The sequence below is a fragment of the Podarcis melisellensis genome (genome assembly GCF_964234715.1).
Source record: "Podarcis melisellensis genome assembly, chromosome: 3".
Lineage (NCBI taxonomy): Eukaryota > Metazoa > Chordata > Lepidosauria > Squamata > Lacertidae > Podarcis > Podarcis melisellensis.
Window position 1 is genome coordinate 67680500 of NC_138530.1, and position 17786 is coordinate 67698285.

A 17786-nucleotide genomic window follows, 5' to 3' on the forward strand; every position below is an offset into this window, starting at 1 on the left:
TTCTTTCAGGATATGGCCTCACAGGCCAAATTGTACTCTGTGACGGGCCAAGACCAACCCATGGGCTAGAGGCTGTCCACTCTTTCTTTAAAGGTTGCAAGAATAGTCTCAAATTCCCCTGTAGCAACTTTGCTAGTTTTTTTAATTATTTGTTTCCTAGCGAAAGATGTACCATGCTTTTTTTGAGAGAGATGGGGGTATGTACTGTTGGGAGTAATTGTTTTTGATTCATTGTTTTCAACAGGCCAGGTTAATATTAAACTGACAGTCCCAGTACTTTCATGAAAGCCCTCGGCTGACATCTTAAATTTTTACATTTTTTATCCTTGTGTTTGGGTAGTTTCACTACAGAATAACATCTTGAAATTAAATATTTTTATTAGACCAGAAGTTTCTAAAACTCTCATCTATGAAATGGCATATTTGGCTCAAACCTTTGTTTGTTTAGAATTACACTAATTTTGGACTTGTCCAGATGTTGTTACAAATTTACTAATATTCTGTCTCTTCTGCATGTTGGACTCATTAGAATGGGGAAAAGGAGAAACATTTCCAGCACTTTTATTAAATATTATTTGTGTCAACAGCAGGTCCCTCTGTTTGTCTTATAAGTAATAGATAGAACAACCATGAGCATTAGAAAAAGAGACTAATATGAGTCCTGCTTCAGTATTTAATGAACCTAAACAGCATTTCTATTGTTTTTCGTTTTCTTAAGGAGTTGGAGCAGCACTTTGAAAAAGAGAAGATACATTTTGAAGACGAGAAGAATCAGCTTCGACAGCAGTTGGAAAACCTGAGGGAAGAACTGACAACCAAGCTGACTTCATCCAATCAGGAGGCAAGAATCAGCTTAGTCATATCAGCTAACTGTCATGTGCATTAGACCACTTTTAACCAATACTGATATTTTCTTTAGTCAGTGTTTTAGAGCTGTATGTTTAAGATTTGCTCTATTCTATTTTGCTTTTTAAATATATTTTTAAAAATATAATTCTTATATTCATGACTTTTATGAATGGTGTAGAGAAAAGGAAGGATGTTCTCTTCTCTGATAATGCTAGAATTTTCTGTCATGACTTGGTAATGACCACTAGACTGCTTTAATCACATTTATTAAGGATAGCTATATTGGTGGCAACAGCCATGGGTAGCTAAACATGAAATCTCCATATTCAAAGGCAGCATACCTCTGAATATCAAATACTAGGGACAAACAGGGAGGAGAATGTCATCTCCATGCCCTACTTGTAAAAAGCCAGAGGCATCTGGTGGCCACTGTTGAAAACAGAATTTGCTACATTGACCTTGCTCTAATCCAGCAAGAATTCTTAACTTCCCATGTACAGTAATTGTATTTCCCCCAAAGTTTTTTTTTTTAAAAATGCAAATGCTTTGCTTAGTAGTTGCATATATACTCCAACCTTCTTCTAAAGAGCTCAGGTTAATTTACATAGATTCTCCTCATTTTACATTCAAAGTAACCCTATAATGTAGATTTAGATAGATAGTGTCCTGAATATTCTAAGACCACCACTAAGTGGCTGGGGGGATTTGAAGCTGGATTTCTTGGCCCAAGTTCAGTATCTTACCCATGACAGCAGCATCCCCCAATCTGGGACCCTCCAGTGCTGGACTCAACAACTCCCACAAACCCCAACCAGCATGCCCAGTGGTAAGGGATGTTGGGAGTTGTAGTCAACAACTGAAGGTCAGCAGTTTGGGGTTGTCTGCATTATAGCTTCTTTTTTTATACAAACAAAGGCAATTCATACAGTATACCAGGGCGGAGAACCTGTTTCAGTCTGAGGACCATATTTCTTGTGAGCAACATTGTGCTAAGTATTTCTTATTTGTAATTTCATTTGTACATTCGTTTTTAATTACTATTTTGCAGTCCTGAAAAGGAGTGGCTTTTTATTTGAAACAACTTGATAGAGATGGTATATTGGTTAGTAACAGGAAAATCTAATGTTTATTGCGTTCTTAAGATGCTCTTTTAAAAATACTGTTATTGAACTATTGATCCTTCTCATAAAAAAATAATTATATGCTCAGCTTCAGAGTTACAAACTAACATTTTTAAAATGTCAGTTTTTCAGATAATAATGTCGCTTATAAGTTGTCACAGAAATAGTTCAGTATCCAGAAAAAGCCAATTAAGCCAATTTGTCATTTTAAAACTATTTCATTAAATTATTCATTATTTCATACAAACACTAATAAATAGCTTATAAATGGATTAGGGACTGCTGAGAATAAAAGCTGCTTACTTATTGCTGCAATCCTCTACACATCTACCATAAGTCCTATTTATTTAACTTGTGAGTAGACATTTATAAGATTCTGCTCTTAGCGTCTAAACTGTTGCAGAACAAAGTGGCCCCACATTTGCACTGAACAAGAAGGGTAGTAAAATAGGATCCCATGGGTCACCAAAGGCAGGATCCCCAGGAGAATGAATGAATTTATTTATTTATTTATTTATTTATTTATTTATTTATTTATTTCAACATTTACATACAGTCATACCTCAGGTTACAGACGTTTCAGGTTCCTTTTTTTAAGGTTACGGACTGCCAAAACCTGGAAGTACAGGAACGGGTTACTTCCAGGTTTCGGCAGTCGCCCATTGGCAGAAGCTCTAAAATCGCACTTTGCGCATGCGCAGAAACGCTGAATCGCAACCCATACGTGCACAGACGCGGGTTGCGAACTCTGTGGGTTGTGAATGTGCATCCCGCACGGATCACGTTCACAACCCAAGCATCCACTGTACTGCTTTGCTGTGAATAAAACCTCTAAGGGAGAGGTGATGAATGTATGTCTAAATATAGTCACTTGGGAGCAATCTTTCAGATGCTCACAATGATGCCAAGATCAAGGTCCAAAGAGTTACTACAGGCATGTAACAAAAGCAATTTCCAATGCTATGTGCTGTACTGCTGTGAAATACAAAATCCAAAGCCATGTCGATCATGTAAGACCGAGTGCTTAATTCTTGGTCCAAATTATACATTTTATCAAAGGTTGCCAAAGAATCAAAAGGATGCTATTTCCCTTTTCAACATCTAGGCAGAGATTCTCAGTCACAACTACAATTTCAGTCTTGCTGCATACCCAGGTAAAAAGCCAGACAAGAAGGTTTATATGTAGCTGACAGTATGTGTGTATGTCTGAGTCTGCAGACTGTCCACCTATTCAACAACTTTTCTTAGAAAATAGAATCTGAAGTTGGAGTGGTGGCTGGTGGACCGTCTGGTGGAGAAGTGAATATGCAAATGTATATATACAGAGTGGAAGGCAAATAACTGTAGATGAGTCATCTCTTTTCAAAGGGTGGTATTGATTACTTGTGTAACAAACAATAATCCAGCTTTACCAAGCTAGTTTTCAAAATACAATGAGTAAAAGTTCAAGTTTAATTAAATTCCTCCTATATTCAAGAACATTGATGGGTATATGAGGCCACTGGATGAAGGGATATGGGTATATAGAGCTTCCAAGTCAGGCAAAATATGAGTTCTACTTCGGAAAGTGGCACGTTAGTTACTCATTCTCTAGGAGGAGATTGTGTACTAGGTTCACTATTTGCTTTGAAGACTCTTAAGGGAGACATGTACTTCATGGTTTATTGGTTTTAAAACTTGAAACGGAAGGATAATTTTTCCTTATTCACACTATTGATTTGCATTTTCCTCACATTCAGCCTCATTGATACTGTCAGTAGTTCTGAATCGAAAGCTTAATTTAGGGTGATATTTATGCATAAGCAAACAAATACAAAAAAAGAGAATATTAACCAAAATATGTATACTAGTCTATCTCATGCGGATATAATTGGAAGTAATCTGTATTGCATGTTCTTCATGCATTCCCAGTTGCAGGCAGCTGTTATATACTGCTAGCGTATATAACAAAGGGTCCACTATGTAGTGTTAAAAGTGTCTGAAGTTTTATTTGAGATAATCCTTGTAAAAGTAAAATTATAAAAGAATTGCCTTCCACAAAATCCTGTTACAAAAACCTTCAATAATAAGGTTGGCAACTCCTGACTAATACAATCCTTTAGGAAATATTTCAAAATACAGGTATAGTCTCGTAAACACAAGCTTGTCTCCTTACCAGATACTGATGGGGTGAAGGCCATGAGACTTCAAACAGCAAGTTGTGTGTGCTTGGATGCAGTGCTGTCTACATTCTTGCAGAATACTGGTGTGCATAATGAATAAAGCTTCAGCATATAGGGGATATATCTTTGCAATTGCCAACCATGTTTGAAATTACAGTAGCTCTTGGCAGCCTTCTCTTATCTATAATATTGTATTTTATAACCTGTTTTTTAAAAGACTTTGAAATGTTTGGTGTATGTTTGTTTTTTAATAGTAGTGAATAGTAAAATTATGAGTAGGGTTGGTTTTGCCTGTATGAAGATTATATTTAAATAGGGAGAAATATGCACAAAAGTATGTCATGCTCAGTTAACTATATACTGAGTACCATACTATTCAGCATACACAAGTTCATAATCTGAAATTGTTAAACTATCAATACTTCTTTCTCTCCTTTTTGTAGATGGGTCGATTACAAGATCTAGTAAGAAAAAGTGAACAGGGCCTTGGTACTGCAGAAGGGCACATCTCCAATCTCCAGGAAACCCAGGAAATACTACAAAAAGAACTGGAGTTAACCAGGGCAAGACTGAGGGAGACCACTGATTCTCTGTATAATGTTCAGGTAACTGCAGGATACACCAGCTCCATCACTCTGATTCATGGCAACTGCTTTACACATCTGAAGCTCCCTCTCCTTACACACAGAGAGAAGCTTTCCTATTTACTCTAATGTCTACTGTAACCCCATATATTTATATTCACTCAGATGTGCTACTGTCCTCTAAACTAGATGTGTTTAAAAGGAAATTTGACAAATTCATGGGGAATGAGTCTAGTCATTGTGGCTCTAACCTCAGATTCAGAGCTGGCATGTCATTGAATGCCGGCTGCTGGAAGCAACAAGAGAAGACTGTATCCTTCATTTCCTACTTGTGAGCTTCTGAGAAGCATCCAGAGGACACCTGTGGAAAATAGGTTGCTGAACTAATAAACCATTGGTCTGATTCAGCAGGGCTCTTATGTTCTTATGCACATATCAAGCTTCCTTTGCATGTACCTAAAAGTTATCATGGATCCTTGAGTCAGGATCTGTTTTATCTACATAACACTGATGAACTTGAAAATCCTTGTTTTTTAATGAATAGTTAATAGGAACAAGCAACTCAATTCATACAATTAAAATATTATCAAAATACACATTTTTAAGGTGTCATTAAATTAATTGCATAAAAATATACAAACTAAAACGTATTCTTGAGCAGTCAGTTTAAAAAATCACTAGTTCTGCTTGAGCATTCAGTAAAGGCACTAACATTGCTTCCGAGCAAAATATTGTAATGAAATCATTTTGTTGCTGTTTATCTATGTTTTGAATTTTGTGTTCCTAGGGTGAACTAGACCAGGAAAGACAACAGCATGAAGTAATGATTGTAGCTATGAGGGAAGAGGAAAAATTCAAGGTTGACAGAATGGCCCGTGATCTAGAAATAAAATGGACAGAAAATCTTCGGCAAGTGCCCTTTTTATTTTTATTTTTCTTTTACAACAAAGCATGTACTAAATGCAGTTATGTGACCAAACTGTGCATTTCAATAATTTTTTTTGTGTGTTATTAAAGGCCAGAAAGTTTTAGTTCTGCTTCTTCTTCTTAGGCAGGAATGTACCAAACTTCGAGAAGAGTTAAGGCTTCAGCATGAGGAGGATAAAAAGTCAGCAATGACTCAACTTCTGCAGCTAAAAGAGAGAGAGAAAAATGCTGCCAGAGATAGCTGGCAGAAGAAAGTTGAAGATCTTTTGGATCAGGTAACTGGAATGATTACTAGCATGTTTTGTTACTGTTGTGAAATTACATCTGAAAAGGGGTAAATTGTTGTAGAGCTAGTTGGATGATTAAGGAGGGAAATCATATGCTGAAGTCGGTGGCCATTGTATCTGTTACAGAATTATATGAAATATATGAATATGCTTTGATTAGCAGTGAATTGGGAAATCTGTAAGGGCTAAGCCATGGTATCTGCTCTCTCCAATGTACAACTGTGGACCTGAAGGACAGACTTTAACTGTATGATTCACATCTGAGAGGACTCTAGCTTAAAATCTTGGGGGAAATGTTATTATTCACCAGTTTGTTTCTATCCCTCTCCCTCAAAAGCTCGTGCTACTCAGAGCCTGATGCATAACAATAAAATCCAAAATGAAAAACATAAACTTATTAAGCATCCATGCATCCAACAGCACACAATATACACAGGAGAGGAGCTAAATCCACAACAGCCATCTGAACCCTGCACATTTTGCAAAAAGCAAAAATGTAGGTACTGAAGACTATCCAGTAATACATTTCTTGTTTGTTGCTGAAATATCTGTTCACATTGGAAGCCACCTGGTTTTATGTATGGAAATTCTTCATAGGACCTTCATATGTTCTACAAATGTTACCTGCAGAAATCAAATAATTGTGATAGGCTGTATACAAAGACAAAGACTTATTTAAGGATGGACAGTTTGAGACTTGTAAAAATTATGCAGCAGACAAAACATAGGGATGGGTGTCACAGGAAGGAAACAATAATTTCAGCATAGTTTCCACTGGAACGCATATGTCTTCCATTAATGGATACTGGAAGATTTTTTATTGCATCATATCTTTGATGGGTTTCAAATTAATGATGCCCCCTCCTGAAAGTAGTGAGTTAACTTTACCAAATATTCCTATTCTGCAACAGAACTAAAAAGCATCACACACAAATTAAATACAATAAGCTATGGATTTTGATGTGTTCAGGAAAATGTACATTTATAGGTGTATTTTAGAAATGTGGTAAACAGAATATGGTTTAATCCTTAAATTGTATGATCAGCTTGTCTGAGAGTAGGTCCCATTGAACTTATTGGGACTAACTTGTAAGTAGATAGCCATAAAATTTCACTGTTTGTTTATTAAAATGTTTTTGTATCGCCTTTTGACTATAACATGGGCCACTAAGCAAGTTTGCAAGAAAAGAAAATACAGTTTAAAACAATAATATAAGTAACACATTAAAACAAAATATCAACTTAAAAAACACTAAAAGCCAAACAAAAAAATATGTTTAAAATTGAGCAGGGATGACGTCAGTCTAATGTCTCTAGGAAGGGAGTTTCATAAACTGAGGTGCCAGTACAGAAAATACCCTATCTAGCATCCTCACCAACTGGATCTCTTTTGTGGGCCATACAAAAGGGTTTCAGAAAATGATTTCTGCCTCTGGATTGGTTCATATTGGAGGAGACAGTCTTTCAGATCCCCTCCCATAAGCTGTGGCTTTATAGGTAACCACCAGGACCTTAAGTTGGGCCTGGAAACACCAAACAAGTTTGGTGTCATATGGTCTTAGAAACATACACAAGAAAGCAATCTGATTGCTGCATTGTGTACCAGCTACAGTTTCTGAACACACTTAAAAGGCAACAGCCTCATATAGAGTATGTTGCAAAAATCTAGCTTGAAGGTGACATATCGGAGCTGCCTTCTCCAGAAAAGGTTTGACACACCAGCCAAAACTGAGCAAAAGCATTCCTGGATACAGCAGCTGCTTTGGCATCAAGGAGCTATGCCGGATCCAGAAGCACTGCCAAAGAGCAAAGCCTATCCTTCAAATTGAGTGCAATCCCATCTAGAACAGGCTGTACTCACAGTCCTAAATTAGCTTGTCTGCTGACCAACAGCACCTCTCGTCTGAAATTAATTTGTTAGTCCTGTTCTGTCCTGCAGGTCCAAATACAAACCAGGGTGATGAATTGACTGATGGCCCGATGGTCCCAGTTGCAGGGATGCCAAAGAAAGATGCACAAATCTTCATAGTGATCAGTTGTAGTATTTTATATTACAGGTATAGCAAGATACTCACATACTGCAATGTAATGCAGGATTCCTTGCCGCTGAAGTGGCAAGCAGCACTTTGGCTTCGGCCACGAAGTGCTAATCATATATGGTTTACTTATACAAAAAGCAAGGTATTAAGCAGGCAACAATAGTCCAATTAACTCACACCTGGCTTAGAGGCCCCTTCCCAGCTCTTATCCATCTCTTAGATAAGCAAGCAGCTGACAAGCAAGCAGCATGAGAAGCCTCCTCTATCCCAAAGAAGGCTTCAAACAAGCAGATAAACATGTGTGATCTCATGTTACAGCTCACACCAATTAGTCCTGGGGTTATTTTGACTACCAAGATAGCAGTTACAGGCCTTCCGGGACATTTGCACCTTTTGGTTCTACACAGTCCCCAACCAGGCCTTCACTGTATTGAGATAATGGTTCAGAATGTGGTCTCGTAGACATTATTTGGAAATTAGAGATAGAACTAAGTATCACGGGCTTGAGGACACAAAATAATATCTTTGCTTTCCCCATTAAGGGGAAAGAAATAGGGCTGAAAAGTATGTTAGACTATGAGGTAGCTCTGATAGAGAATGTAGGTGATCCTGACTGTTAGTACACACACACACACACACAGAGCAAACAACAATTCAGGATCACATCCAGGACTTTCTCAACACACACAAATATTAGTTTGACTACAATTAAGTCATACTCAAAGTAGACACATCAGTGGGCATTGCTAACTTAAGTGCATTAATTTCAGCGGGTCTACTCTATGTAGATAACAATTTCCTAGCATTAAATCAAATAAAATCCAAAGTAAACAAGCATAATGTCCCAAATTTCAGGTTTAAAAGATGTATCTGACATCCAATCTCAGCAAGCAAAGAGTGTAGGACCCGCTTTTCAGAGGAGTAGTTCAGAGTTTGGAATCTTAATACATCAAGCTGGCTTAGCCATGCATGTAGCTTTGCAGTTTCCTAGATCTGGGAATTAGTATAGCTTAGGATTTTTTGTTTTTTGCTTCACACTAATCTGAAATGACTGGTGTCTGAATCATAAATCATGTATCCAGAAATGAAATTACCCATCATTCAATTTTTAAAATTGTATTGATCATATGTATGTTGCATCTGATGTATATGGTGATGTACCACTTATACATGCTGACAGTACATCTTCAGCTTGTTAATAAATGGTAGGGGTGTGCATCGGCTCTGTGTACCCTGAATGTGAAACAGGGAAGGTTACAGTTTGTACTATAAACAAGGCATCTTGAGGTGGATCACAGACTCCTAAGGCTTCTGTTAGTCCGTGGCCTCTACTTTCCACACCCACCCTGCCCTCAAAAACCAAAACAAACTGACTGGGGAAACGCCAAGAGCTTGAGAGGGGAGTGGATAGAGAGGTGGGGGAGATGTTTCATTTTGATGGACAGGTCTTCCATGAATCAGTGTGAATTATTTTCCCAGGGTACTCCAATCACAGTGATGTGTGAGACATTAAAAACTGCTTGTTTTTCACAAAACAAGTCAATGAAGAGGTCTCTTTTGTAGCCCCAAAAATCCATGGGGAGAGGCAGAAGCCCACCCTATCAATGACCCGTGGAGTAACAAGGGTCATTTCTTGGGAATCTACGCTATTTTTACATCATTGTTGCTGCTTTCCAAGAGTCTCATAGTACAGTACTCACTCTGAAATAGTAACATCTGCACTTGTAGGAGAACTATTACATGTATCATTCTGAAATTTTGCAGCCTTCGTCCTCTCTGAAGGTATGACCTATTCTACAAATTGAATCTAATTATGTCATAACATGAAAAAAATACTTGTTTTTAAGAAAATCAATTTGTAAAGATGCCGCACACAAAGTTCCCTAGTTGTATCTGCTTACAATTAGGAAGGCTTAATCCACTAAGGAGGGATTCCTATGCCTGCACATTTCATCCACTTCTGTGAAAAAAGTTATAGCTGTTTTAGTTTCCCGATTATAGTGGACAGGGGAAAAGAAAACTTAATTTTCAATAGGTTTAATTCAATCTCCAATAATGTCAAGTTGGAAAGACACAGAATGGTTCTGAAACAAATTGGACTGCTTCCCAAAGACAGATACAAATTGACAATTGTGACCAGTGCACACCCCTATTAAATGACATTAAAGTATTATATGTAGAATGTAATTTTGCTATGGATTGACAATTTAAAATACATATTTTAAGGAATATCCATAACTAAATCTTTAAAAAAAAGTTTCAGTTGTGTTCCAAATTATTTACAGATTGGTTTGAGTTTGGCAATAAAATAGATGTCGATGTTTAATCATGTTGCCACCTTGTTTAAAACGATGGCAAAATGTATGTCAAAATATAGCTGAACATTTGTTTAAAATGTTTGAAGGGCTTTTGTTAACAAAATATTAATAGTGAATTGCAACAGATACTTGGCCATTCTTCCAGAGTATATTTACTGAAGTAGATGTGCAATTTGGATCAAAGGAAAAAATAATTAATACAGGAGCATGATAAAATCCTTGAGCATACACAAATTTCCTCCCAATATTTAACTCTTATAAAAATGGGACCACAAATTGTATTTATGTGAGTTTAATATGTTCAGTGGATTTCCATAACAAGCCATAGCAAAAATGTTCTGTGTCAATTTCGCCCAATTTTCAACATATTTTTCCTTCTTAAATTAATATAATGTTCTGTGTTTTACTGTCCCTTCTTTATTCCATCTTCTTAGTTATTTCTGAATATTTCCCTTTATTCCTGTGATCTTTCCTTCATAGCGGCACTGTCTCGGTGAAGCTTTGCATAAATCTATCAGCAATGTAAGTGAGTTGCACTTACAATATGTACATGAGGGCATGCTTGCACTTCTCAGCTTGCATACTGGCCAGTGCTGCTTCAGAGCATTAGCCTTTGAAATCAATAAAGAAATGTTGTTCAAGGGAAGAGTTTACACATTAATTTCATAAAAAGCTCTGCGCTGCATTTATTCATTCATTCGTATGTGTATGTGTTAATATCATTTGACATTAAACATCACACAGTCATTTTATGTGATGTAAAAGCAAGCTTGCAGGCAGTACATTTGCACATTATAAAGCTTTTTCTAAAGCATGGAAATGTGTGGTACCGTGTTACAATTTAATATAAATAATGCAACTCAGTTATGGTTTGGCTACTATATTTCATTCTGTTATTTCTACAAAGATTTAAAAATCAATGAGTGGAATCTCAATGGTCACCAGAAGGTCATACGCTATTAAGTTTATGCACTACATACACACATGATGTAGTTTCTCTATCTTTCACTTACTTTGTCACACACATACATGGCTGAAAAGCCACTTGTGATGGTCAGGAGACCTTTCAGAGAGGTGTGTAATGCAATGGGCTGTGATGCAGCTAGGAATAAATCAGTTGTTCCCCTTTTTGCATAAGGAAGTGCCTTTCACTTCATTTAAGGCTGTTTGGATCCTAGCTAACATTTAAACATAATGTTTAGGAAAACTCCCTGGAATATTGACTTTGGTCTTTAGGATCATCAAAACAGTTGAAGATCCCCTGCGGCAGGGATGAGAAATGTGCAGCTCTTCAGTTACTGATGGACTCTTATCTCCCTTTAGCCCAACAAGGCAGTGTGGCTAATTGTTAGGGTGGGCCGCAGCACGTTCACCATCCCTGCCCTGTGGCAATGAATTTATGATTTTTTTAAAAAAAAGTTTGTAGGTAGAGCTTTTCCTAGAATGACTAACATAGTTTAGTACAGGGTGTCATTTTAGTTGCAGGCTTCATAGAGTTGCATAGTATTTTACAGCACAGATATCTGCTCAGAAATAAATCTCATTGAGTTCAATGGTGTTTGTTTCCACTGACTGGCTCTGCTGCTAGTGCCACTGCCTGCTAGGCAAGGCTTTCTATTTCTTCCTGTCTCACCCTGCCTCTCTTATGGAAAGGGTTAGGTTAAACTTAGGGGGGGGGAGTTACAGTAATGACAGTCACACAGTTGGAGAATCAGCTGCAGTAGAAACTATAAGAAAACAGGCTGTGTGCGTGTTTCTCCACTGCCTACTCTTGGCACAGTTTGGATTGCAGCGGTGGTTAATAATAAAAATAATATTTATTTAACATTATTTCTTAAGAAATAAACTGTTTAACTCAAATACATTTTGACAAAAACTTAAAATTTGTTCTTGTCCAAATGGAAAGATAAAAGAAGAGCAAAAAGGATATTTATACTGATTAACATAATTGGATTATTTCTATTACTGCATGTTAACTTGGAAATCTACCTCATTACTGAATGGTTATATGAATGTAAAAGATCAATGCTGGGGAAACATTAACATTCTGTGCAATTTTAATAGGGCTCTTTATATGATGAGATATATTATGGATCATTAAAACGCTGCACAGTTACGGAACTTTTTTCATAATTTATTATCAGATTCTAGTAGGTTGGTTGCCATTGTGTCAACAATATAATGCAAGGATAGGAAATGAGACATTACAATAGATAACTAACAGAAGCAAAAGAAAAAGATTTTAAAATGTGGAAGCTTAAAATAGAATCTTTATATACAATTTGTTCATATTAAGTGCTAGGCAGCTAGTAATCCAGTCCACTTATTTAAGGTGACCAAACTGATTTTTATCATCCTTTTCTTCTACTTCAAAATGGGATAGCAAGTTTTAAAAATTGATTTATATGCATAAAAGAATATATTCCATGCATGCATGTATTACACGTAAAAGTTTGTCCTTAATTTTGCCACTTTTAATGGAACTTCCAATAGCATATATTCTTTACATAGTATCTGCCTTGATACGTTAAAATTGGTAATGATTAATTTAATTCATATTAAGAAATACGTTGCTTCCAGGTTTTATTTAGAGAATTGGACTAATGTTCAAGTCTGTTCGGTGATGTGTGAGCAGAAGCTGAATATACTAGGTATCACAACCAAGAGAAATGATTTAGGAGGAACTTTAATTGTAGACCTTGCACTGCAGGAACATATAAGTCAAGAGTAGAACTCTTGCTTAGGGCCTGTATAATGTGTAGCAAGTAGAGTGGAACACAGCAACAGGAAGGGGTAGGACTACTGTAGATAGAAGTACTGTTTAAGGGTGGACAAGAATTTTGGAAGGTTGGGGAGTGTTTGAACCTCTCTCAATTCAGAAAACGTTAAGCCTATTCCCTTTCAAATTTTGCCTTGGCAGCTTGTAATGCCTCCTCACCAGTTCTCTGATCTGCCAGTTTCCATCTTCCCCACTTAGCATGTGTCCGAAGAGGGTTGTGATACATCAGCTAATGCTGCTTCTAAGCTTTATTTGCCAATGTGTAATCTGGGAAATGCAGACTTTTCTCCCTCTTGACTCACTCATTAATCAGGAAGGAAAACTGCAGTTTATAGAATTAAACATTATTCTGAAATGAATATATCTGAGCATGCTCATAGTCTGCATTGCTGACACTGGCGAGTGTAGGGTTGTCGTTGTTGTTGTTGTTGCTTTTCACTCCTGAGTCCTGTTCTCACTGATAATGGAGGGTTTGTGTAACCTCTGGCCCATAAGCATCTCCATTTGACCCACTGCATGGTTTGGCCCAAACCATGCCCACCCACCATCATATAATGTCTGTTGCAAGATAAGTAGACTCCCACAGTACCAAATACAAAAGGAAGAATTGGGAGTTTCTGAAGCAGATAGGGTGGTCATGTGTCCTACTTTACAGAAGACAGATAATCTATCTTGTCCAAGTCTAGTTTAAAGATAGCGGGTTTGAAGTTGTCAATCAACAGTTAGCATCTAGACAACAGACTGAGCAGACAGAAGCATTCTCTCTCTTTTTGGCAGTGTATAAGTGACCACCCTAGGAGGGGACATCCTGCCCCAGAATGAGTCTTTACATGATTTGTAAGGTTGTCAGTGAAAACTGAAGCTTTCCCCTAAGAATTCCCGCAAAAGGTTCAGAAAGAGCCATCCAATTCTGATGAAATAACAAAACCTTCCACTTTAATACAGGAAAAATTATCTCTCTCTTCGCATTTATCACTTTCTCTTTGCTTGAAGTACATAATGTTGGGCATGTCAGCCATTTGTGATCAGGAAATACGGTGCAGTTGGTACCTTGGGTTACAAACACCTCGGGTTACCAACACTTAGGGTTACAGACTCTGCTAACCTGGAAGTAGTACCTCAGGTTAAGAACTTTGCCCCAGGATGAGAACAGAAATTGCATGGCGGTGGCAGCGGGAGGCCCCATTAGCTAAAGTGGTACCTCAGGTTAAGTATGGTTTCAGGTTAAGAATGGACCTCTGAAACGAATTAAGTTCATAACCAGAAGTACCACTGTACTTAAATAATTTGTAGTAGCAAAGTTAAGAGGCTACTCAAGTCCCTTTTGTTGTCAGGGCTCCTGCCCTAAATCTTTTGTTCAAGGTTGCTAGTTCCCACAGATACATAAAGAAAACCAAGAATGGGGGAAGGGAAATTCTGAATTAAAAATTTATCATGACTGCAAGTTAATTTTAGTGCAGGCACTAGAATTTGTTGCAGCGGTCTTTCAGCTTGCTTGTTTATATATGTAGTGTTTATATTAGCTTTTACAAAATCTGATCAGTACTTAGAATAATTGCTTTATTGTTTTACCTGTATCACACTGTAAATGTGTCTTCATTTAAAATCCTGCTATAATTTGCGAGTTCAATCTTTATATTAAATATTACCACTAATACATACCACTATCCTTACTATACTGACTTTTTTTGTACTGTTTTTGGGGGACAGGGGGCGGGTGGGTGTGGAGGACTCCCTGGTCCTGAATGGGGTAGCTGTGCCCCTGAACGACCAGGTACGCAGTCTGGGAGTCATTTTGGACTCACAGCTATCCATGGAGGCGCAAGTCGGTTTCTGTGTCCAGGACAGCTGTCTACCAGCTCCATCTGGTACGCAGGCTGTGACCCTACCTGCCCACGGACAGTCTCACCAGAGTGGTGCATGCTCTAGTTAGCTCCCGCTTGGACTACTGCAACACACTCTACGTGGGGCTACCTTTGAAGGTGACCAGGAAACTACAACTAATCCAGAATGCAGCAGCTAGACTGGTGACTAGGAGCGGCCACTGAGACCACATAACACTGGTCTTGAAAGACCTGCATTGGCTCCCAGTACGTTTCTGGGCACAATTCAAAGTGTTGGTGCTGACCTTTAAAGCCCTAAATGGCCTCTGCCCAGTATACCTGAAGGAGCGTCTCCACCCCCATCGTTCAGCCTGGACACCGAGGTCCAGCGCCGAGGGCCTTGTGGTGGTTCCCTCACTGCAAGAAACAAAGTTACAGGGAACCAGGTAGAGGCCCTTCTCAGTAGTGGCACCTGCCCTGTGGAAAGCCTTCCCATCAGATGTCAAAGAAATAAACAACTATCTGACATTTAGAAGACATCTGAAGGCAGCCCTGTTTAGGGGAGTTTTTAATGACTGATGTTTTAATGTATTTTTAGTCTCTTGTTGGAAGCCGCCCAGAGTGGCTGGGGAAACCCAGCCAGAAGGGTGGGGTATAAGTAATAAATTTGTTTTGTTTTGTTTTGTTTTGTTTTGTACTATGAGCCACTGCAGACTAATGCAGAGCATACTAATGACTGCAATGATTTTATCAGTTAATTTTATCAATCTGGAAAACCATATGCCCCACTACTAATCTTAAAGGGCCTTCAGTCCACGCTGTTGTTTCATGTGAGTTCAGTCTTGGAATGGTGTTTCTCAAATCAAAATGACTTGGTAGCACCGTTGCAGAGTGATGTCATACCTCAGAAGCCTCTGCAGTGGAGCTTCATTTTTTGCCAGTAAGAGTGCGTGCTGGATTTAAAGTTGCACTCTCTTTTATTGCCTGATGAACTTGGCCTGGCTGGTGCTACATAACTCACTCTGAGAATCATTGCCCAGACCAGGAGTAGCCTGTGTAGTTTGTACATTGCTCTCTACCCTGCTAGTACCCATGTTGCCTATTACTGGGTGTGTAGAAAATAATCTATTGAATTGAAGGCTGCCAGTGAGCCTTTAGATTGATTTATGAAGGCATGAGCTATGCCACAAATTCATAATAATGGCATGTATTATAGCTGGGTTAAAGGATATGAATTTTCTTTAGAAGGTGCTGTAGAATTATTAGCATTGATTTTGGTAGTACATATTAGGCAAAAAAAATTACTGATATTTAGTCTCTTGACTGCGGTGATGGAACAGAATCTTTTTAAATTGATAAGTAATTTCTCAACACAATGCTATGCATGTCTACATGCAAGTAAGTTCAATTGAGATGAATGGGGCTTACTCCCAGGTGTGTGTAGGATTGCAGTTACATATATATACCCATTTTGGCTCACTTCAACCAGGTCAGGAAATGGGATGGTGACAGATTTTTCATTCCTCACCTCTGCTGTTTATTCCAATGGAAGGGACATTACTCCACCATATCCCCCCAGGGCTGATGAAGTTTCATGCCATTTTTGAAGGTGTGTTGGAGAAACAAGGGGGCTTAAAATCCTATGGATCTTTGACTGCTCCTGATACGCACACCAAAATGCCTCACTTTGGCCCCTACTACCAGTGGGACACCTATATCCTTGAACTTTTCAGTGGGTGTATTGAGGTCCTCCAGCGGCTTAAGTGCCATCCCACCATTAGGACACTCTCTCTGCCAGTGGTGCAGCACTTGAATTAACTTTCTGTGGCCACTGAACTGGCTTTCAGCTGGCTGTAGGATTGCAATCCACTAAAAGTGTATTGCACTTGACATTCAAACAGCTGGTGATGACACATTGCTAATCTGCATTCCATAAACCATGTGGTATTTCTTTGCTCATTAGTTATAGTTCATAGTAATACTTGATTAGGCATATACTGTAGGTGACATCCAGTGATGTCTGGCCAACTTCCCAACAAAATTGCTCACACAATGGGACTTTCCCTTCCTTTCCTCCCCCCTATAGTCCATTGTGCATGCACCCAGGTTCTGCTCTATAGGGTCCCCCATCTTTCTAGAGCAGATTTTGAGGACACTAGAAGCTGGATGGGAAAGGAAGAGAAAGTCCTGTTGTGCAAACAGAAGTCGACTTGCATGCAGTTGGGTATTCAAATTTCTATTAACCAGAATGTGTTACTAAGCAAAATAGGCTCCAATACAGAGAGGAAATGTTGAAAAATGCAGGAACATTTGTGAACACAGTACACCTGTCGTCTCTCCACTGCCCATCAGCTTTCCTCTACCATATAAGAAACTGCTTGATGCAGTGTGGGAGGGCTCCTATTTGGCAAGGCAGGACACCACACTTGTGGATCTCTGTACTTCTCTGTATTGTGACCACAATAAAAAATCTCAAATATCTATCAGTAAATATAAACACAGTGTTTATAGTTTGAATTTCTAGTTACCTTTGCTTTTCTGTGAATTAGATCTCCCTGTTGAAGCAGAATCTAGAAATGCAGCTTTCCCAGTCTCAGACTTCAATGCAGCAACTTCAGGCACAATTTAGCCAGGAGCGACAGAGGCTGGCCCAAGAGATTGAAGAGCTAGAAGAAGAGCATCAACAAAGACACAAGTCCTTGAAAGAAGCACATATCCTTGCATTTCAGAACATGGAGGAAACAAAAGAAGAAGAGCAAAAGGCATGTTTATTCAGTATTTTGTAGCATCTTAACATTTTCAGATTTCAGTATGTTAACATGAACTATGAGATATTACTCCAGAGAACTTCTTTATCTTCATTTGAGAATTCAGAAAGCACCCAAAGAAACATTGTA

The 17786-nt window shown here is 38.3% G+C and overlaps 1 protein-coding gene across 7 annotated transcripts in view; it reads left to right on the forward strand.

Moving 5' to 3' along the window:
- The window catches only part of FAM184A (family with sequence similarity 184 member A), a 63698-nt gene that overhangs the window by 31441 nt on the left and 14471 nt on the right, over positions 1-17786 (forward strand). For 5 of the 7 annotated variants that reach the window (XR_014166840.1, XM_081905430.1, XM_081905434.1 and 2 more), the window contains 6 exons: positions 719-841; positions 4576-4737; positions 5504-5629; positions 5772-5918; positions 10768-10809; positions 17439-17651. Coding sequence is in view for 6 of the 7 variants with exons in the window: in XM_081905430.1 (XP_081761556.1) it covers positions 719-841; positions 4576-4737; positions 5504-5629; positions 5772-5918; positions 10768-10809; positions 17439-17651 (813 nt within the window). In the remaining variant the exon portion in view is untranslated. The remainder of the gene's footprint in view (positions 1-718; positions 842-4575; positions 4738-5503; positions 5630-5771; positions 5919-10767; positions 10810-17438; positions 17652-17786) is intronic. The other 2 variants (XM_081905433.1, XM_081905431.1) reach the window with 1 other exon arrangement.